This window comes from Diorhabda carinulata, chromosome 5 (assembly GCF_026250575.1).
Source record: "Diorhabda carinulata isolate Delta chromosome 5, icDioCari1.1, whole genome shotgun sequence".
NCBI classification, from domain to species: Eukaryota; Metazoa; Arthropoda; class Insecta; order Coleoptera; family Chrysomelidae; genus Diorhabda; species Diorhabda carinulata.
In genome coordinates this window covers 19,690,124-19,712,649 of record NC_079464.1, presented here as the reverse complement: position 1 = coordinate 19,712,649, position 22,526 = coordinate 19,690,124, and the positions used below count along the sequence as shown (strand labels likewise).

The 22,526-nt window shown below is 32.1% G+C and overlaps 2 protein-coding genes across 4 annotated transcripts in view; both read left to right on the top strand.

Moving 5' to 3' along the window:
- The window catches only part of LOC130893656 (protein slit), a 90,284-nt gene extending 88,010 nt beyond the window's left edge, over nt 1-2,274 (top strand). For all 3 annotated transcript variants that reach the window (XM_057799920.1, XM_057799921.1, XM_057799922.1), the window contains exon 9: nt 670-2,274. In XM_057799920.1, coding sequence (XP_057655903.1) covers nt 670-956 — 287 coding nt within the window. In that variant the 3' untranslated portion in view covers nt 957-2,274. The remainder of the gene's footprint in view (nt 1-669) is intronic.
- An 11,565-nt stretch (nt 2,275-13,839) lies between these two features.
- LOC130893646 (troponin C, isoallergen Bla g 6.0101-like) lies at nt 13,840-21,883 on the top strand. The gene is made up of 6 exons (XM_057799910.1): nt 13,840-13,946; nt 15,871-15,904; nt 15,961-16,104; nt 17,048-17,167; nt 18,277-18,408; nt 21,737-21,883. The coding sequence occupies exons 1-6, from the start codon at nt 13,941-13,943 to the stop codon at nt 21,769-21,771; spliced, it is 471 nt and encodes a 156-aa protein (XP_057655893.1). The 5' UTR covers nt 13,840-13,940; the 3' UTR covers nt 21,772-21,883.
- The last annotated feature ends 643 nt before the right edge of the window (nt 21,884-22,526 follow it).

The following is a 22,526-nucleotide window of genomic DNA, read 5'->3' as shown; positions in this document are numbered from 1 at the left end:
GAAATTTATTCAATAAAACTAATGTAAATGTCAAAGCTACTCCTTGGACTTGTTAAATTTAAATAGAATATATAATTTCGAAAAATATACTCAAGATACAGTGGTTGAGATTTGGTAAAAAGAACTCTCCCAAATAGAAATCAATCTTTTGAAAAGTGAAATTTCGGGGTACTGAGCATTGGACATCTCGAAAAAGACCTGTGAAAAATCTAGGCCAGGGAGAGGCGTGAAAGCTCAAACTATATTGTCTGTACAGACCAGAAAACAGATGACTTTCAAAAATAGAAAGACATTTTGTCTCTACACCCTTAAATACTCCCTATTTATCATAGATACTTCAAAAACTTTTCATAAAATCATCAAACCCAAGGCAACGAAGCAACTGAAGGAAATGGTACCGATGATAACTCTTTTTATATTAATAAACTTTTCTTTTCAACAAAGAAATGATATTTTTTCATATTTTTAATTTGATCTCTAAGCAGACATCATTAAATACTTGGAATTGGCTCATTATATTTCTAAACTTTTGAACCAAGTTCAATAGTTTGAGTTTTATGGAATTTTAACACGAATAAAACTGATGTAAATGTCTAAGCTTTGGACTTGGTTGATTTGTATTCTAAGCTCTCTGTATCAAAATAAATAAAAATATTCGCAAATTTTCAGATAATCCGTTACTTTGCGATTGCGAGCTTCAGTGGTACAAAAATTGGTTGCGTAATCTGAAAGATAAAGACGACGATCTGATGCAGAAGAAACGAACGGTTTGTACAATGCAACACGAACACCGAGAGTACAGTCTTCAGAGTCTACCTCTGGATAAGATGAAGTGTGTTCCGAAAATATATGATTTAGGTGTAAACAGAGCTGATTACGGCACTCATTCTGTTTTATCAGTAGTCGCCATTACGGGCACCACTATATGTGTTTTAGCTAGGTATTTTCAACCGTAAATAGAATTTAGTGAGTTAGTATACAAGCTAAAGAAGATCTGTGTTAATTTGTAAACATAACATTTACGAGAAAAAAAGTGTTTTTATTATAAAATTTATAGTTACGTATAAGTTATCATATTAGGCAGCGTGTATTTTTATGAGTTAAATCACAAGCTTTTTTGCTCTAAGATCTTAAAGTGTATCACTAGTAGCTGTTTGGGATATTTTTTAAATACACCATGAATATTCATTGAGGTATCTTGTCAATTAGACGTTAAAGATTCCATCTTTATGTTTATATGAAAAATAGGTACCAATGTGATAGTTTCATGGGGTATTTCGGGGAATATATACATAGGAATTGTTCAAGAAAATGAGTCTAATACGTAGAATTATTTCATCTTTTGTATACCAAACTCATGAAAATATTTTAACTGCAGTAGTTGATTGACGTCGTTAAGAAGCATCGAGTCATGTTTCACAAATATAATCCACCCTCAATCATTACAAAAATTGATATTAGCTCAAAAGGTACAAAAACAAACATTCCTAAGACATTTTAAATAATTATTGTTAGAATAGAAATAAATAATTCCCAAATTTTGATACATATTTGAAAAGAAATAGTTTTTGAAATATGGTGATTGACTCTATTTGATTGTTATTTCCAGTACAATCAAAATTAGGCTACATTATACTAAATAATCAAGCTATTACCAATTGGAAATTTCCAAACAAATATTTGATACTGACAGCGAGAGTGATCTTTAGAAAATCACTTATTAATATATAAAAAATGAGTTAAATTATTTTTTTTATATTATTTGTAAGATCCAATGAAAAGACCACAGAAACTTATTGAAACAATGACCTTAATGATTGAGATTCACATACAAACATCGCAAATGAAGTTTATTCAATGCTATAGTACATCTTTTGACACAAAGTATGTTTCATTTTGATTTTTATTTCAGCCGATGCTTTCTCCTAGATCATTTTATGTTGTTTATACAGTACCAATAGCTATAACCAGACCGAAAGATTCACGGTGCACTTCACTAAGTAAAGGATATATCAAGCGAGATAAACCAGAAATAGATTTCAAACAATCTGGTTGACTGTAATGTTCTCTTTTGAAATGATATCTTCTTCATCTACTTGGAACAAACCCAGTTAATGGTTAACCAGGTGCTGACTCTTCATTTTCTGCTGCTGTTCTCAAAACATAAAGTATCTTCTGGTACTGTTGGTGGTTTCTCATTTTCCGTAATTATATGCTGTTTTTGATACTTACGGGATATAAACTAGGAAGGATTGACTGAAGAAAAATATTAAAGGGCCAAAGGAAGTGGAGTAGAAGAGTCAAGAATGCTGAAACTAAAGTCTAAAAGAGCTGTGGAGCTGTATTTTTCATTTGAGGTATAACAAAACTTCCTTGATATAACTGTGGTATATTCTCGAAACATGTAAGTGCTGTAGCTAAATAACTAGGATTTCTTCTACATTATGTTGTTTATACGTACAGATAACAAATTGAAAAGAATAATAAAGTTAATCAAGAGAAAAAAATCTTCCAAGAAAAGTCAAAGTAAAAGCGACCAGCAGTTCTATAGGCATCAGATATATGGACAATAACATAAAAATTTGAAAATAAACTGAAAATATGAAAAAAAAACCTCAGGAAAATATATGGGTCTGTCAAAATGACAGAAGGTATTTGAAGACGCATAAACAAAGAAAAAAGAGTTCGAATTGGCATATTCCATTGGATATAGAGGTCCTGGAGGAAGAAGGAGGAAATAGAAGGAGAGGGCACCCAAATGAGAATAGCCACAAGAATTCAAAGTCGATATAGATACACTAGGAAGGATGGACTGAAGAAAAATAATAAAAGGAAGTGGAGGAAAATAGTCAAGAATGTTGAAACTAAAGTCTAAAAGAGCTGTGGAGCTGTATTTTTCATTTGAGGTAAATCGAAACTTCCTTGAAATAACTGTGGTATATTTATGATTGGAGTAGCTGCGTTTTACATTCTCTTGCAACAATTCCTATAAATGAGAATGCAATGGTTCCTTTTCCTGTATATTTACTGAAAAATCAAAAAAAAATAGCGTATAACATTCGTAGCTTTAAGATTGTGTCTCTTGCACTAAATATACAGGAAAAACCGAGGTATTATATTATACATATCATATTAGAGAATTTATAGTAATAATAAGGGTAGAATAACATCCACCATTACTTGTTTTGTCCCTAATATCCAAAAATTATACTTTCTGTGCTATAATTTTTGGAAAATATTCACATTTCGAATTTTACCTCTCTCGATGTCTTATATCTCTAAATGTACTTGTATGTGAAATATTTTAATTTTTTTGTTGATTTATCGCGTACCAAATCGGGACAGACTGGCCTACATATCCGGTGAACGGAAAGATTGATATGTTGTAAAATATAAGGTTGAAGTTGATACGAAACGTCTATGAGACAGCAGATTTTTTTTAAAAATCACGGACGTTTCATATCTGTTAAAAATTAAGAGCTATTAGTTCGTATAATTCTTAACAACAATATGTAAAATCATGCATGCTACATTTAAAAAATAGTCAATAACTATGAGCTTGTTTTAAATAAAACATATATAAATATAATTAATTTAAGTAATATATCGTGATAAGAAGTTTCCAAGACTATTTTTGCTTCATGCAAATTTTACAATATTCGTTTCAAAACATTCCATTACTGATTTTATTATCCAGGACATTTGCATGAAGACGTTGAGAATGACATAGAATTTATACACTTTTTCAATACTTGTGAGGATACTCATTCCCCACATGATCATTCCTGTAGCATTTCTTCTCTTATCAATTCTATATCTTGTAGAAATGCTTCACACACTTTTATACGTATACCAAACATTTTGTAGGACTTGTATTATTTATAATTTATAAGATGTATTGTAGTATAATCATGTCCATGGAGTATCTAGCTACCGCAGTAAGACACATGACTAATCATAGAAACAAGAAAATGAATACAATCAGACCTTTTTAGAATACGAACTAGCTTTCAATTATTAATGAATCCTGTATCTTTGCTTTAAGAGTTTGGCTTTGGTAAGTGTGCAAACTGTTCATTAGCTATTGGTGGACTGTTTTAAAAACTATCTGCGTTTGATTAGCTTATAGTTTTGGGTGAAACCTCTTTAACTATTGAAGAGATAAATAATCTTTACGAACTGCTTCATGGTTTAGAATTATAACAGTGGATAGTCAGCTATCTTAAGCTTCGTGAAAAGTTCCTCGTGTCCCACTAATAAAAGCTAATATCCTTTTGATGGTATCGAACTAGAAACAACTGTTTATTCCAAAGTAATTTTGACTTGGTAAGATAGATACCTTACAACAACAACATTTTCTGACACTCAAGCTATTTCTTGGCATAGTTTCTGTAGAACGAGCGTATAGTATTTATAAGTTGTTCACGTAGATTTTAACAGTTTCTATCAAGTTGTTAATGTTGTTAACATATGTTTGCAGATATTTCATTAGATGCCAAAGGAATGGATTCGTTGGAAAATATCTATTTTGACTCAATAATGTCCATGGAGCATCACGCTAGCGCACTAAGATATGGAACTATCTACTATGGAATGAAAAATGAGCAGAAACTATCTTTTGCAAATGTTATATTTCTATTTAGACTGAATTTGATCGGTAGTATTTTCTGCAGTACCAGTTTAAGTACTTGGAGGTTGTTCATAACTTCTTTTATCAAGTTGTTAACATGTGCTTGCAAATGTTTCATAAGATACCAGAGGAATGGTTTCATCACAAAATATGTATTTTGATTCAATAATCTCCATGGAGCAAATGAATAGAAACGAGGTTTTACTGAGGTTAAAGTTTGACTTCAATATTCCTGGAACATAGATGTCTAACTCAACCAGTCTTTTTTTAGGCCTAAACTCTTTCTTGAAATGGCTTCGCTATCATTTTCTGCAGTATGGTAGTGCATTTTATATGGTGCATTAAGTTGATGTCTTACTGCTTTATCAAGATACTACATTTAGTTAATTTGATTTTTGGGAAACTTGTATCAACAAAGAAACCATTCCATACATGCAGTGAATGAATAATTTTTTTAAACAACTTATTATAGATAAAATAATTATTATTTCTAGTAAACTGCGTGAAAATATTCCTACTATATTCATTGAAACAATATTTTTCGAGTTATAGTTAGCATTTTTTTTACAAATGATTTTAAATCAAATTTCTTCGTTGTATAAACTTTCTATGTCATTCAAATGTAAAGTCCTTAAAAAGGATCTTAATATACAGGGTAAAGATACCTACAAATACTGTCATTCTAAGCAAGTTTCCTTTCGTTATTAATTTGTTTGGTATTGACTACGTTATTTGAATTAAAAATCCAGATGGTTACATTAGCAAGTTAATTGATCGAATTTTCTTTTGATTTGATATACCGTGGATATACCTTTTTATAATTCAAGCCCTGTATGTTGTAGCAATATAAGATTTCTTCGGAAACATGTATTATCCCATACATATCATTCGAAAGATCATCTATCTGAGATAGTAAACATATCTTTTATAAATATAAGAAATTAGAAAATAATCACAAATTTATAAATGGAGTATTTTTATGTGGCAATGTAAGGCACGCCATTTCATAGTGGCAGCAGCCAGACCATTTCGAGACATATCCGGTTCGGGCGGATGCACACTTCGCGTCACTACGATGCAATAAATGAAATATTTTTCTAAAATTTCTAGTGTCAGGTCGTTATCACGTACGGATGCGAAGTTTCTGTCCGAATCCCCCAATTTTCTATGATGTTTACCATATTCATATAAATATAATGTCAAAATGTAAGTAATCATTTATTAAATATTATGGCTGTTGTGTAGAATGTGTCATTAATTATATTTAAGAAAATCGATATATTCAATGTTTCTCATTATAATATTCTATTCATGTCTTACTTGAATAAAAAAATTACTCTGACACTCAATACATTTTTTATTCTATCCTCTAACGTAGAGCTTCTCACCTTAGGGCCCACTCCCCACAGGGGGGCAGTTTGATTTAACTGGTAACCACAGTCACAGTTTTTTTTGTGACTACTATACATTCTTTCATCGAATAGGGCACATATAAAAAAAAACTCTCTCATTATTAGGCGAAAGTATTTTAGGTCGTAGATATGGACTTCCAGACAAAAAATAGTTCAGAATTTTCTATGTAACCCCATAATAATATAGGGAATTATATCGAATGCGTGCATTGTGCGCTCGACTCACATGCGCTCGATGGTTCGAGCGCACAGATTATATAGGAGGGTGCAACGAGCGCGCGGTGGTTTGAGCGCACGAATTTTAAAAGTTAATACTTTCTCATCAATGCGATTTTTGGGGATTTTTAACTACACTGATAATTCGTAGAAACTGGAATTAAAATCAGAAATAGTAAAATAGTAAAATCGTAAACATATTATTGGTGCGCCGATATATTATACGGGTGCGGCAGCATAACTTCCTTTTTTAAAAAGTTCGCCATTTAGTCGGTAGATGTCGTAACGGAGTGCTAGTGGTCTCGTTCGAGAGGGGGGACTATAAAGTTTTGTCCCGGCACAGTTCAGTCGCCATCATGCGTTGGAACAGTGAGGAACGTGCGTTTGCCGTTGAGGTTTACTTTTCGAGCGGATGTTCTGTGATCGCAACCCAGCGCGCCTTTCGGAATCGCTTTAATTTAGCCCCCTTGGCCCCTGTCCCGGACCGGAAATCAATTGTTACGTGGGTCACTACGTTCAGACAAACTGCAAGTGTGACAAGACGAAGAACTGGAGTCCCTCGGCCCATTAGATCACCGGAGAACATTGAGTTAGTTAGAACTTCAGTGTTGCGATCACCACGGCGTTCTGCGCGCAAACATGCGTCTGCCCTTGGACTTTCCGATCGTTCTGTGAGGAGAATACTTCATGATGATCTTCATTTTCATCCATACAAGATGGCAATTGTGCAGGAACTTTCTGAACGTGACTTCAATTCTCGGAGGAACGCGTGTGAGGTTTTTCTGGAAGTCGTTCCTGAGGACGCTATTGTTTTTTTTAGTGATGAAGCCCATTTTCATTTGTGTGGATCCGTAAACAAACAAAACATGCGCTACTGGGCTGATACCAATCCTCGACAATTGCATCAACGGCCTTTGCATTCACCTAAAGTCACAGTGTGGTGTGCAATTTACTCACGTGGAATTATTGGTCCCTGGTTCTTTGAGGAAAATGAAGTCACAGTGACAGTGAATTCGCACCGGTATGTAAACATGTTACAGGAATTTTTTTTCCCACGGCTAGATGAGTTGGACTTAGGGGACACTTGGTTCCAACAAGACGGAGCAACGGCACACACTTCAAGAACATCGATGGCTGTTTTGAGGGAACACTTCCCAGAGCGCCTTATCTCAATTAGGGGCGATTTGGAGTGGCCAGCCCGCTCTCCCGATTTGACCCCTTGTGATTATTTCCTATGGGGTTTTTTGAAATCCCGTGTGTATGTGAACCGTCCAAGGACCCTACAAGATTTGAAGACGAACATCCAGGAAGAAATTGCCAACATAACGCCTGCTATGCTGGCAAGAGTCATGACAAACGCCAGAAATCGGTTTACTCAGTGTATGGAGAATGGGGGACGTCACCTAACTGATTTGATCTTCAAAACTCAGTAAAACAAAACTTTATGTATGTGCCTGTATTATAAAAAACGAATAAAAATTTTCTGATTCATACAATAAGTTTTATTAACTTTTGAAAAAAGGAAGTTATGCTGCCGCACCCTGTATTTATTAATAGTCTTGCGTCTTCGATATTGTTGATTTGTGACATTTCTTTTTAAATAGATTTCTCACAATGGAAGTGACATCAAGTTTTAAGGTGTAGATATTAGATGGACACCGTTACCGAATTGGACGTAAAACTGAAGAGTTTATTTGCTGGAGGTGTGTTCAGGAAAAAAGATTCACTGAAAACAACTGCTGCCAAATATGATGTACTACAAGCAACGCTTCATCAGTGTATTCCAGATGTAGTTGACCTAACGTAACATAGCCTAACTTTCACTTTGGCAGATCAAATTTTCTTATGCGTTCGTCGAAGGATCTTTCAGATTCGACACAGATAGTCCAGTCATTTAAGGTAGCTCACCTAGGAACTATAAAGTCGTTTAAACTTGTTCATTTGACATCCTAAGGTTCCTCTCAAAACTCACAAATAATTCGATGTGAGCAACTTTGAAAATCGGGGATCAAAAGTAAAAAAAATCGATTTTTTGCACATTTTTCGCAATTAACTCGTTTGATATGAGCTTTACGCTATTTGTATTCATCAGTAATATTGTAGAGCATTAAATTGTCTACAACTTTTCCTTTGAAAATTTTTTCATACGGTGAAACGTTTCTGAGATAGAGGGCGGAATTTTTTATGCCAATTCCGACATGTGCGCTCTTTCTTTCTCTCTTCTTTCCTTTACAGAAATAAAAAAGGAAAATCCCACAACTATCAGTATAAATAAAAATCACGCACTACTTGCTTCTAAAGTTACGTCAATATGACCAGTATCACGGGACAAACGACAAAGTACAGCACTAACATAAGTTATTCAAGAAATAAAATAACGCTCTCTACGAGTAAAAAGCGAAAGTACTTAGTTGTCAACCTTATAATTAGACGAAAAGCGTACGAAAATTAGTTATTTACTTAGAATATTTTATTTAAGATATTTTGTGAATCAAAAGAACGTACGGTTTCCAGAGAACACGTATTATTTTGTTTAAAGACGTAAAGACGACGGATCGCTTGAATCTAAGACTCAATTGTATGAATAAACCATTATTTTATCTAGTTATGTTTAAATTTCTATTATCTCAAACTTTATATCGTTGCCATTTTTGTTGTGGTAGTGTGAACTGAGTTCAGTATTATATAGATGTCCCATTGCCAGTAAAATGTGGAAAGATGCACCATCATGCTGAAAATGCATATATCGGATAATAAGGTTCGCGTTGGCGAGCAAATTCGGCAAAATATTTTGTAGGAAGACCAAATAGACTTGTCCTTTTGAAGGAACTTCAGTAAAGTGTGGACAAATCCAAACGTTAGCCAAAAACCTGGAAATCTTATTCTCGAATAGCTCTAAGCTAGTTCCAAGACGTTTACAGGCTTATGAGGGTAATCAGCTGTCTCAAACGAACGCCATATTAAATGTATCCCCATATAGACCCGAAAATGCGACAAAGTGGACCTCTAGGGCTGGTACCAGAAGGGCAGTTGCATAGCAACGAACAAGCGACATTATATGGGAAATGAGATATGATGTAGGTGAAGATAAACACCTCTAGAGTTGATAGCAAAAGGGCAGTAGCATATTGTTTTAATGCATGTCTTTGAATGTTTTTTCCGATATATATATATATATTTATTCTTGGAAAAACTTTAACAAATAAAAACTTATAGAATTTATAAAATTGCGAGTTACTATTATTTTTTAAATTAGAGTTAAAATCAATTTTACTGACTACCTTATAGGGGTGATATCTCAATTTATATTCAAACAGTTCCTCAATTTTGTCGCTTGAAATTAATAATACCCTGTGTGTTATTCAAACGTTCCCATATTTATAGACCTGAAGGGTTCAATTCATTTTCAGACCTAGTTGTCATTTTTATAAATAGATTTAGAAAATAAATGGATTATAATGCTTCGATTTGTCTTAACCACCGCTCGAGACTTGTTAACTATTTTACAGTTGGTTACAAAGCCCCAGCCACTTTGGCCTACGAGTATGAATGTTTGGATGACGGCCAGATATAGAAATCGAGTAGAAAATCCACCAGGAAATTTGATTGTGACGCAAAACTAATTACGTTTCAAAGAGTCGCTCACTTTAATGCACACAATAAGAAAAATTTACTCAGGACTGGACTCGGAAAATGATTTTCACCAAAAATTCACCTTAACTATAGCTTACAACAGCAACTTTTAGATACAAGATACATACATTATAGTACAGTTAATAAGGGGATAAAATTTGGCAATAGAATAAATCAGCATACTGTTTATCCCATCTTGCATAACATATTCATTCGAGTAAGATATTATTCAGAATAGAACAAATTGAGTCCCGAGTATCTCTAGGAAGCATATTGGAAACTCTTGTTCATCGAAAACTTGTCAACTAAAAGAAAACTGCCACCTTCGCAAACGACACAACAAAACTATCGTCAAACCAGAAATAGCAGCTGGAAATCAGCAAAATAAATCAAACAAAACAAAAGCATATCTGAAATAAGTATTGAGCTCACTGAGTCATTGGTAGAAACTATTAAAAAGCCCATTTGTACAAATTGCATACAGTTATGGGGTTCTGATTTCCAATCTAATCTAGAAATTGAACAATGGTTGCGAAATAAGGTTCTAAGAATTCGAGCTTTGCTATTTGATGTTTTTACTGTTCAAAAATGCTTTGGATTGCTCGAATTTGGATTGATGAAATTATTTATTTATTGAAAACAAGCAAGGCTTAAAATCAACAGTATTGAAAAATTTTTTCAAATAAGAGTTAGAAATGCATCAAAAATTATCTTCATCGGTAAGTGTAGTTTTTCCAATATCAATTGCCGTCAATTTTATTTGATCTACTATAGATACCTCATTTTATAAATTTATGATATCTCGTTAACTTGGTGAATATTAAATTATAAAACTTAAATAGACGAGTAAAATGTAATTGCCTGTAAGAGCGTTTGGTTTAAACAGGGTACCAGACTTGAACTGAACCCTTTTTGTACCCCATCCGTTTTTTTTTGTAAAACGAAATTTCAAAGCGAAAACCACAAAATAAAATAAATTCTTTGCAAATAAAACGAAAGACAAAAAAATATTTCAATCCCATAATATTTTTATAAATAATAATGGTAGTCAGAATCGTCTGAACTGGTTTCATCATTTCATTGAATTTCGAAGAAATTGTGTACATACGCCTTCCGACAGCTACAGCTAATAGAAATGTATTTATCTTTATTATTCTTTGTTTTCATTGGTAAATAGTGGAGATGATGAATTTTGACACACATTCATCAAGTCCACGTAGACTGACGGTTATTTTGATTTTTACTTAATTTTATACGGGGAGAATTTCTTAATTTGGTATGAGTGCCGTGCGTACTTATGATGATATTAATTGTTCCTCACATAATTGTCTTCCGCAATAAAAAACTTGTGAGTATATTACCAGTGTAGCTTAAAATTGTAATGGATCCAGAAGAATGGGGTTGGAAGCTAGTTGATATTGTAATTCAGTCTATATTCACTCCCCTTTCGCCTGCACCGGGAAAAATCATCAACACAGGTGTGTATAAATGATGAAGATAAGATTATCAACCACAACGATGTATAACTGCTACAACAACTTACATCGACTCAGGTGGATGCAGAGAAAGAAGAAAAATGTAACTATGGCAGAAGAAATTGTAAAGACAAAGAAGAGGAGACTCAATAAAACCTGATTCACCACGAAAATAGATCGAGGAGTTTGTCTAACTCATAGATGGCGTGCAAATGTGATGATTTCATGGAGACTACAGCTCCAGCTGAATTTCATATGGTCAATATAAGAGAAAAATATTTATTACTCTATTAGAGTTTGTATCCTTCACGAACAAAGAGTACCTCGATTTATTTCACTAATTTGACCAGACTGGAAGTAATAATGATAATGATTTCTTCAATTTCTCATTTCCTAGACCTTTTGATATATTAATGCATCTATATGTTCTTGATTTTAAGTCTACTTAGGGCAGATCTCTCAATATTTAAGAAATATATTAAAAGGTTATCAATACGATAAAAAAAATAAAAAACTGCGTTAACGAATCATGAAATATAAAAAAAAAACATAAATTCAATTATCGAAATTCTTGGAACGGAATCTAATACACGAAAAAGAGAATTTTTATTAATGGTTCACATTCATAAAAACAAAAATACCATAAATGATAAAAAAGACCTAAATAATTTAAGTGAAATTTATAGCTCTATTTTGTAAATTCTAATAAAACTATAAATAATTTGATTTATTACGACTGCTACATATTTTTTATACAAATTTCGAATTTTGATTTTATTCTTATTGATTTATTATTGATTAATGTAAATACAAAATACCCAAATTGTCAGTGTCAATATCATATTTTGATAAAGAAAGAAAGGAAAGTCGAAACGTCAAATGTTATCTTTCTTCAAGAAATTATAAAAAAAATTAATTTTAAAACAGAAAAAACATAAAATTAATAACATTTAGGAACATAAACATATCAAAAGGTCTAAGAAATAGAAAATTAAAGAAAGTTATTAGTTTTTATATAAAAGAAAAAGAAACTAGAAATCAATACAAAACATATTTTCAAATCATTTGGAATATTTGAATCCATTTGTTGAAGGAATAGTTAATTTTGGTATGAAGTGCGTAAAATTGGTTTTTTTTTAAATAATTTTTGAAAGATAGATCAAATTTGGCGTTTCGACTTTTCATATTTTGATAAAGACTTAAAGTAAGTCGAAACGTCAAATGTTATCTTTCTTCAAGAAATTATAAAAAAAATTAATTTTAAAACAGAAAAAACATAAAATTAATAACATTTAGGCACATAAACATATCAAAAGGTCTAAGAAATAGAAAATTAAAGAAAGTTATTAGTTTTTATATAAAAGAAAAAGAAACTAGAAATCAATACAAAACATCTTTTCAAATCATCTGGAATATTTTAACACATTTGTTGAAGGAATAGTTAATTTTGGTATTAATTGAGTAAAATTAGTTTTCTCTTAATGGGACATGAAAGTGTTAATTTTTCGTCAAGACCACAGATCGAGGCCAAAATTTTGAGTACAACTATAAATACTAAATACACTGTTCAACATCTTCCTTCATCAGTCTTATGGTTGATACTTTTATTTATCATTATTTCTTCAAGTGTAAAAATATAGTTCGAAGGTATCATTTTAATTTTAATTATTCGTAAAATTATCAATAATTGTTTGAAAATAATCAAAAAAAAACTAATTTTAGAACAGAAGTGACCTAAAATCAAGAACATTAAGATGTATTAAAATATTCTCCTTTACAAAATGGACATTTTTGGTCGAAAGTCAATGAATTGAAGGTAAAGTAGCGAATATAGAATTTTAGAGAATATTCGATAGTTTACAATAAAGTTTACAATTTAGTTACAATAAAAATATGATATAAATAATGGAAAGTGAATAATCAGGTAAGTAATTTAGTTACATTTTACAAATGATTCATCGGAAACACATTATACATAAAAAATAAATTTACTGTTTAATTTCGGTATTATCAGGTTCTGCCAGAGAATCGCGGACTGATTTGGAACTCGGAAGCTGCTCATAAAAAGACCTGTATGTCCTGGAAACTAGCCCTTGATTGAATAGTTGCAATAAATATTTTTTTTTACCTCCGATATACAAATCTGACCATCGTATGGCATAAAAGGTTCATGAATTTTTTCCATCGTTTTCGTTTTCATCGAAATCAATGTTATCAAAATTACTCTTGGCAAAAATTTTATTCAGTTTAGATTTCCGGTATTGAAACCAACCACACACAAGAATTGAAACTTTTTGGGTTTTTCTTTTTCTCAGTGGTTTCTGGAACAAATTTGTCTTCATAAGGATTAAAATTTTTTATATATAATATATTATATTACAATATTATTACCAAATTACGGCTCTGTTTTTACTACTGATTGTAATGACTGAAACATAAATGAAGTTAATTATGAAAATTATTTCGTAATATTGTTGGACCTTATTTTAATAAAACTCGATATAAAATTTTAAATTCTTAGTACTTGTACATCTCTCTCTCGAGTATATCGGAGTGTTGAAAATAACACTGAAAATGGGGGTATGTAAGATATATTTTGAATTTAAACCCTATCCCTTATATTATCTGTTTTGATATCAACACTATCGGCTGCTCGAACTATCATTCAAATTACATCGATTGGACTATGAATGATATTCAGAAATAAAATTTTCTTAATAACTAATTCATTCTTCTATTTCATTTCTTCATTTATTTCGACAGCGCCTCGCAATTTTTGGCTGGAATTTGCTTTCCTCATTAGAGTCCCACTACAGGACATACAATTATCCTGTTAGATTCATTTCTAATTAATAATTCAGATAACACGATCAAAAAAACAAAGTTTGGTAACTGGTTAGTAGGGTGCGTTTGGTAAGCCAAAAGACTTTCATTCATCTTTGGTCAATAATATTATTTTTCGTTTATTCCTCTCAATTATTGAAAAAAAAATGAACAGGATAATGATAAGTAAGTATAGTCGTCAAAATATTATTTTTAAAGTGATTATTTAAAAGCTTCTGAACATAAAATGTTAGATAATTTACTGTGTTATCAGAACCTTCATCTTTCACAATATCCTGAGCAGGTGAAAGTCCTTCTATTTAAGTTTTTACAATCGAACAATAGGTGGCGTTGATGAGTTGTGGCATAACTGTATTTGTGAACATAGACGTTTGTTATTGCGAAGCCAGTGACAATTTAGATTCGCTCTTTGCTTTCATAATATCACAAACGTCTCAATTCATAAGCAATGAAATCAATCAGGACTATGTTAGTTCACATTATCTGAAAGTTTACAAGGACTGCTGCTTATGTTTTGAGATATGGCAACACTAATGTATATTTGTCAAATCTTACATTGCCAACATAAAATTTGACATTTTTAATGGTAAACGCACTCAGAACGTCTCGTTGTACGAGCGTTATTTGAATTGTTTACAGATACTTGACACATTGGTTAAAGTTTGAATTAAATCACGACTTTAGACGTGGATTAACCCAACAGCAGTGTGCTGATCAGCTGGGTTGCGAAATTCAATAATGATCGTACTTTGTTGCTGGATGAGTTTCGTTTAAGTCGTACAAAATCGTCTTTGTGCCAAAAAACATAGATGATCTGGGTATCCTGATATTGCAAGATCTTTATGTGTCTTACCATGAGATTGAGGCATACTTGGACGTAGGTTTCACTAGCATATATTCAATATAATCAACATTTGACTGTCTTGTCGATTGGTGTAGATAAATGCTAAAAAAATTCAATCGCAGTACTTCAAAAGACGTGACAAGTGACGAATCGTCGACTTATGCATATGAACCCGAAGCTAAAAAACAATCGACTGTATGGTTTTTTCAAGACGACCCAAATCCAACAAAAGTTGTTCGCGCACGAAACACTTCGAAGATGGATGGTACACAAGCATTTGTTTGCCAAACAAATCAGGAAAACCAATTGCAGGAGACGAATCATTCTTCACCTCGACAATGCGAGCTTTAACATATCAGTTCAACCAAAAATGTTTTTGAACAACGAATTGATGGGTCATCCGCCGTACAGTCCTTGTTTAGCACTTAATTATTCCTCCTTATTCCCGCAGATTGAAAATAAATTGCTAGGTTAACGTTTTTTTTTACACCCGAAGAAGCGATTGATGCGTTAAATCACATGTTTTCGTAATGGAATACTTGCAAACGTGTATTGATCTTAATAGAGAATATTTTTATGAAGCCCTTGTATTCATGTTTCATTTTATCAAAATTTTCATTAGAACAATTGACGATATGATAAATCGACAATGATTGTGAGTTTAACAAGATTGAAGAAATAGATTTGTCAATTTCGCTGCTTCTGCACATTATCTGCTCTATTTACTTTTTCATTACTTCCTTTGCATCCTCTGCAATCCCCTTTTTAACTTTTTCCATCATCTCAAACAAAAAACTGTGATATGTTTTTTCCCAGGACGCATCTGAACTCAGCAAGGAACAAATTGCATGTAAGTACATTTGTAAAGAAAGAAACTTATTAGTTTATAATTCCTTCTTATTCCAGTACTTAAGGGTGCATTTGATACTTTTGACGTTGAAAAGAAAGGCAGCATAGGAACAGTTATGGTAGGAACGATTCTTGGTATGCTCGGTGTTCAAACCACCGAATCGACTTTGAAAGAAATCATAGACGAAGTAGACGAAGATGGTAAGACAATTTTGTATTTTTTTGATAAACTTTAAGTCCAAAGGTGAGGCTTACGCACAACTTATAATACCTAAGGTAGTGACAATGTCCATCTGATAATAATATTTTAGTATGATAGTGGAACGTCTTAAATCAATTGACCCGTTTGCGATGAAATTATGAAGGGTGGAAACGACAGGGACTGTTTCATCTTCAAAAAGTACCCTTATGTCGGTGTTGGAAATTATAAAATTTGGAAGACATTTTTCTTTTCGTGCTGGTTTCAAGAATGAATGTTTTCTCACCATATCATGTCATAATAATATTGGGACAGGTCATTTAAAATTACGTGACAAACAATAAAAACACCAAAAAATCGGTACAAATTTTGTTTTTTGCGTTTGGCGCTGAACATATGCAAAACTCGAGTTTGTTACAATGGTGCAATATTGTAGAGAATTGAAAAATCTTCAAAATAAACTTTAATTAATTGAATTTTGTTAATTTGTTGCTCAGATAATTTAATCGAAAGAGAAAATTTTTTAAATTGTTTATAATTTGTTCAATTTTAAATATAAAGGTTTCTTATTTACTGAAAAGCGAGATCTCGATGTACTTAATCAATGCTCTCCATCATCGTAATCGTCGACTAAGTTTTAGGAGATTTTTCTCCGATCCTAATTTCAAGTTATGATATGATAAATATGCCTGAAAAGTAGGCAATTACAAGGCATGTGGCATCCCATGTGATGTGAAATAAACAGACACACACCTACACTTGAGTGAGTAGGTTCAGTTAAGTATCCACTTCTGCCTTGGTTTTATTAGATCCAAGTGGTCCTTCGCTTTCTCTAAAGCTATACTCGCTGTATAGAGAGGTGTACTCTTGCACAAGGTAGTTGTGGATTTTATTGTTTAACCATATGGCTATATAATAATGCTCCATGTATATATTGATTTTTAGGATCTGGAGAATTAGAATTCGACGAATTTATCATATTGGCTTCAAGATTTATGGTCGAGGAAGATGCCGAAGCGATGCAGCAAGAACTCAAAGAAGCATTCCGTTTGTATGACAAAGAAGGTGAGATTATTGATCAAAAATGAAACGTTTAGTTGTAATAGAAACTTCCCTGAAATACCATCTACGCTAAGAAGATTTAGTAATGTCAATTCTTCTACATAGCAATCTTTGAAGTAACAAATTTCTAAGGAATAAGATTGAACGAAGTTTATTCACATCTACGTTAACAATTTACATTTGTTTATCCAAGTTGGTTGATGTTGAATAGTGAAATCAACAGGCATAATTGTTGTTGTCGGGATGATGTCCAAGCTACACATTATCGAGCAGTTTTTCATTGATTAGAATTTTATTGGTGACATTGGGTGATCTAATCGGAATTTTAAATGATCTTCTAAATTTTCGTGGAAACTAATGTTGTCTTAACAAAATACCATTCGATTTTATATATTTTTTTGTGGAGCTACTGAAAGTCAAAAGTTTATGTTTGACTATTTTCTAAAACTCTTTAAAACATTCGTCAGATAATAATAATGACCACAGAAATATTTGAAGAGACATTCGAGACTAGGCAATTTGTACCAATACCTTCTGTTGATTTCTTTGAAAAACATTCAAAATTCTTTAGAAATACTCGTTCGAAATAGGCAAAAACTGATTCTGAGTGCTATAGGAATGAAAAAAATAAGATTGAAAATACTATAAAAATTAAACCCCATCTTATCTTGAACTTGATGTGTTACGAGGGTTGTTACTTAAGTTTTGAGGTGGTCTTCCGCGATTGGTTTTACTAATTTTTCCGAAGACTTGCAAACAAATGCTGGTGTGCCATTTCGATCGGAGTGCTTCTTGTGAGATCAACCACGATCTTATTTGGAGCTAACCAACCTAACCAAGCAAATATTTTTAACAACAAAATGTTCACGGTATATTACATGACGATCTTGCTATATCAGTTTACGCACATAAGCTGATGTTGGACGACATCAGTGTTGCCATATCTCAAAATTTAAGTAGCGTATTGTATTTTTTCAGAATCTAAACATAAATCAAGATATTAGAGAATATGAATTCACTCTAATAAATACTTAATATAATTTAATGAGCGTCATTATTATAGAATCTCATAAAATCATTTCAATTTCTTTGATTCTTAGATTTACTTTTAGGTAATGGTTATATAACTACCTCAACATTAAAAGAAATACTTAAAGAGCTTGACGACAAAATTACCAATGAAGAATTAGATATGATGATCGAAGAAATTGATGCCGATGGATCTGGAACTGTGGATTTTGATGGTAAGGAAAAATTCTTATACAAGTTCCAACCACGGAATGATTCTGGATAATGAAACTAATCTATTTGTTTATCTATCTAAATGTACATATCTCTATAATATGTGGTGAAACATTTTTTGGACATCTATAGTTTTCTTAGAAATTGTTTTAAGCGAACAAGTTCAAAAGAAAGTGATTTAATTGCTTTTTGAAATATTCGCCCTTGAGGTCTATGCATATTTAAATATTGTCAAACCAATTTTGGAAACACTTATTCCACTTTGAAGTTGATATCGTGGAAACAAGGTTTTGAAAGTCTTCAACAGCTTCTTGAGGTGATAAAAGTCGCTGTCCGCGTAACTTTTTATTTAACAGTAGGGATAAAGAAGAAGTCATTAGGCGATACCTTCCTTTCTCTAGCCACCTCAATGTTATAGCAACAAGTATAGAATAGAATAGAATCATTGAGGGATTTTTCTCACGTATTAATGTTTCTTCTAGAACCATGTCTCTCAACCTGTCAAAGTTTCAGTTTCCTCTATGAAACTATACGGTTCTTTCGCCAGCCACCTCAATGAGTTTATTGTAGCAACAAATTTTGAATCATTGAAGGATTTTTCTCACCCATTAATATTTCTTTTAGAACCTTGTCTCCAAAGTTGTCAAAGTTTCAGTCTCCTATATTCAACTATACGTTTCTTTTGTCAGCCACTTCATTAAGTGTGTTGTAGCATTCCGCAACAATTTTTCGAAGGCCTCATGTGTAGGATGGCAAAATTCGTTACACGTATGCAAAATTGCTTCTTTATCAGTGGCGAAGCGCTTGCCACCGAAAAACTCTTTTAGGTAGCGAACAATAAGTTGACAGAACTCGACAGAAGTCTGAAGTATGATCAGATTATGGGTGTGAATGGAAGAATGAGATCTGGTATTGTCATGAAGCAACAAAACTCCAAGTGTCAAATCACCATGTCGCTTATTCTGTATTGCACGTCTAAGTTTAGTTAGGGTAGCGCAATAAACGGTTGTTATTTAGTCCTTTACTGTATAAACACGACTAACAAGACTCCAAAAGACACCTAAACTGTTGTAATTCCTAGGATGTATAGGATTTTTACCCCCTGAAAACCTCCTTGTTTCTCAACAGACAGTATAACGGAACCAGCGAGAGAAATATTATTTCATTGTACTTCTTGGACTTATCTTGGTCTATCTACTAGATCTTTCTGTTTTTGATTTATTATCTTTATATCTTCATATCAAAAATAGTTTTTCAGACTTGCTCGCTAGCTATTATTTTATGATAAATATTCCCTGGTAATAGTAAGCTCCCGAATTGTTGTGTGGTTGCTCTACATTCCTTTCTTCCTTTGGAATGTAAAAAAGATATGATATGCGGTATCTTCCACTTAATTTAAGACTTGTCATGTAATAGGAAGTTGAAGAACGAAAATTCGAATGAAGCACGACTCCAAAATCCATCGATAGTATAGCAAATTGAAAAATAAATTATTGAGCTTTATTCTTAGTATATAAAATTAATCGAGCGTCATTGAAAAAATATTTGAATTATTCATAATAGTGATAAAATTTTGATTAATTCTTTAAGTGTCAAGTCCCTGGCCAAATTATTAGACGAAAAATATTAAATACCGATTGATATTGTACCTTTCCATTGTTTTAAATCTATATTTGTTCTATAGAATAAATACGATCAATTAAACATAAATTGAACAGCATAAATTGAGGAGATGTGATGTTATTTTCATTAAGTTTGGGTTCTTTGTTGAGAAATGTTGTTGAGTCTAAAGTTGAAGCACGTTTGCCTGTCGCCATTTCATTTCGCTTTTTCACTGTCGCGTCAACATAGTAAAAAGTGCTTATCGCCTGCCAACTTAACTAAATTAAAAACTAAAATGAACATGGTTACCAACTTTGACACTATATAAAACAAAATAGTGTGAGGTAAGGATAGGGTCAAGGTTGGGATAGGTCGGGTCAGCTGTCAATTTGATCAATTCTCAACAAGATAATATGTTTATTAAGCTTTAAAGAAAAGTGAAAATAATGTATTTGAAAATCATTCTCTGAGCTGCGAATTTTGTAATACTGATATTGCTTCATTATTCTTTTTACGTACAGACGTTCTGCTCCCTTGCCGCCAATGACTGACCAAATAATCACTTTGGAGGAATATTCAACATTCAGGATGATAGTTTTGTTCATGATTTTATTTTGCAAAATACAGAATGTACTTTGCTTACTCAAGATGATCTGTGAAAAATAGAGAAAAAATCGTTACACAGAACTCCACACTTTTGGCCTACTTCAGGCGTTTTGCTTCCATTGGAGCTTTTAACCTGGGATTACGCCAAGCCTTCGTTCAATTATCTTCGAACAGTGCGCTCAGAAGCATCTACGTTAACATTCTGGTGTGATTTTCTCACCTTTGCAGTAACAATTCTATTTTCTAGACAAATATTCACTTGAATCACTTTTTTATGGTCGTACACTAGCTTAAGAAACCTGAGATCTTCTGTTTGTAAATGTTTTCGCGCTCACAAGGGTTTTCACATCAGCTGTTTTACTTAATGAAATATTTCCTTTCTACTGATAATAAAAATAGTCCAATTATGTCTTGGAAGACACATGCAAAATAAATTGATAACTGAGTAGTATTACCCGTCAAATGAACAATCTGAGGCCATTAAGCAACAAAAACACGTCTGTACCAGATCCCAATATAGGTTTGTACCTTTTAATAAATAAGTAATCTGTAACAAATATTTTAAATAAAAATCATAATATCATAGTTTAAATATACAATTACGGCATAAGAACTCGTAAATAACATAAAATTACTTAAAAAAATACGCGTCTCTTAATTTGGCCAAGGAATGTATGTAATTTGTAGTTTGTTGATGAATCTGATTCCATAATTATCGTATCCAATCATCTTTACACGTAAAGATTCTTGCGTTTCAGCTTTTCCACTATTTTAAGTGAAGTTTTGCTAAATTCAAAGGCTGTAATTGCTTGAACATATCTTGCAGTTTTACTTTATTATCTCTAAGTATATCCTGTCAAATAAATTTCTTCAATTTTTTATTTCTTGGTGCTTTATGATTCTAAATGTTCTGGATTTTATGCCTCTCCTGTTTTAAGATTAGTTTTTTTAATAATATTTGCAAGACAGATAAAAATTGACGTTTTTATAAAGACTAAAATAAGTCGAAACGTCAATTTTCATCTGTCTTTTGGAAATTATTAAAAAGAATAATCTTAAAATAGAAGAGACCTGAAATTCTGTCATACTTATATTTTTAATGTTTGAAAATTTTTGTTTCAGAATTCATGGAAGTTATGACTGGAGGTGATGATTGAGGAGCTTTAGAAACAAATTTACATCAAACATATATCTGAAGTATAAATTACATCTAAAATTTGATTTAATTGTTACTTGTACCCTGATGAAAATAATAAATTTTACTCTATTTACGATTTTCATTCAATCCCTGAATATTTAAAATTTGAATATCTCTTTGTACTTTGATCATACGTTCATTATTTTTTAATATACAGAGTGATTCATTAGCGTGATAAAGTTCAGTGCTTCCTTTGTCCTTTGAGATATCAATTTGAAAGTTTGAACGTTTATAGCCACATTTGGAAATGATTCAAAATCTTACAGCGTGTTTCAGAGTGATGTGCCATATCAAAGCTACATTTTTTCAAATAAAACATCCCACATTTTATTGCATATTAGGAATCGGCTTCACTTCCCCAATCCTATAATGTAAGGTTGTGATGTGTTCTAAGGGATTATAAAAATGATAGTTTTTTATCGTTCCGTTCTTTCATTTTATTTTGCAATATACACTTTTTCTTTGAATTTGCAATTCAACCTGTACGGTACTAAAAAAGCAATGATAAAATGTCAATTTTTAACAAATTAATCATAACCTCCCAATTGATTGTTTAATGATGGATTTGAACAGAAAAATCAGAATATCTCAAAATTAACAATTTTAGCTATAGAGAATATTTGATAAGAAAAGAATTTGTTGGTAGAACTTTTCAATATTCACGTAAATTACACGGTGATTCATTTTAAAAAACCAAAAAAATAATGTATTAGT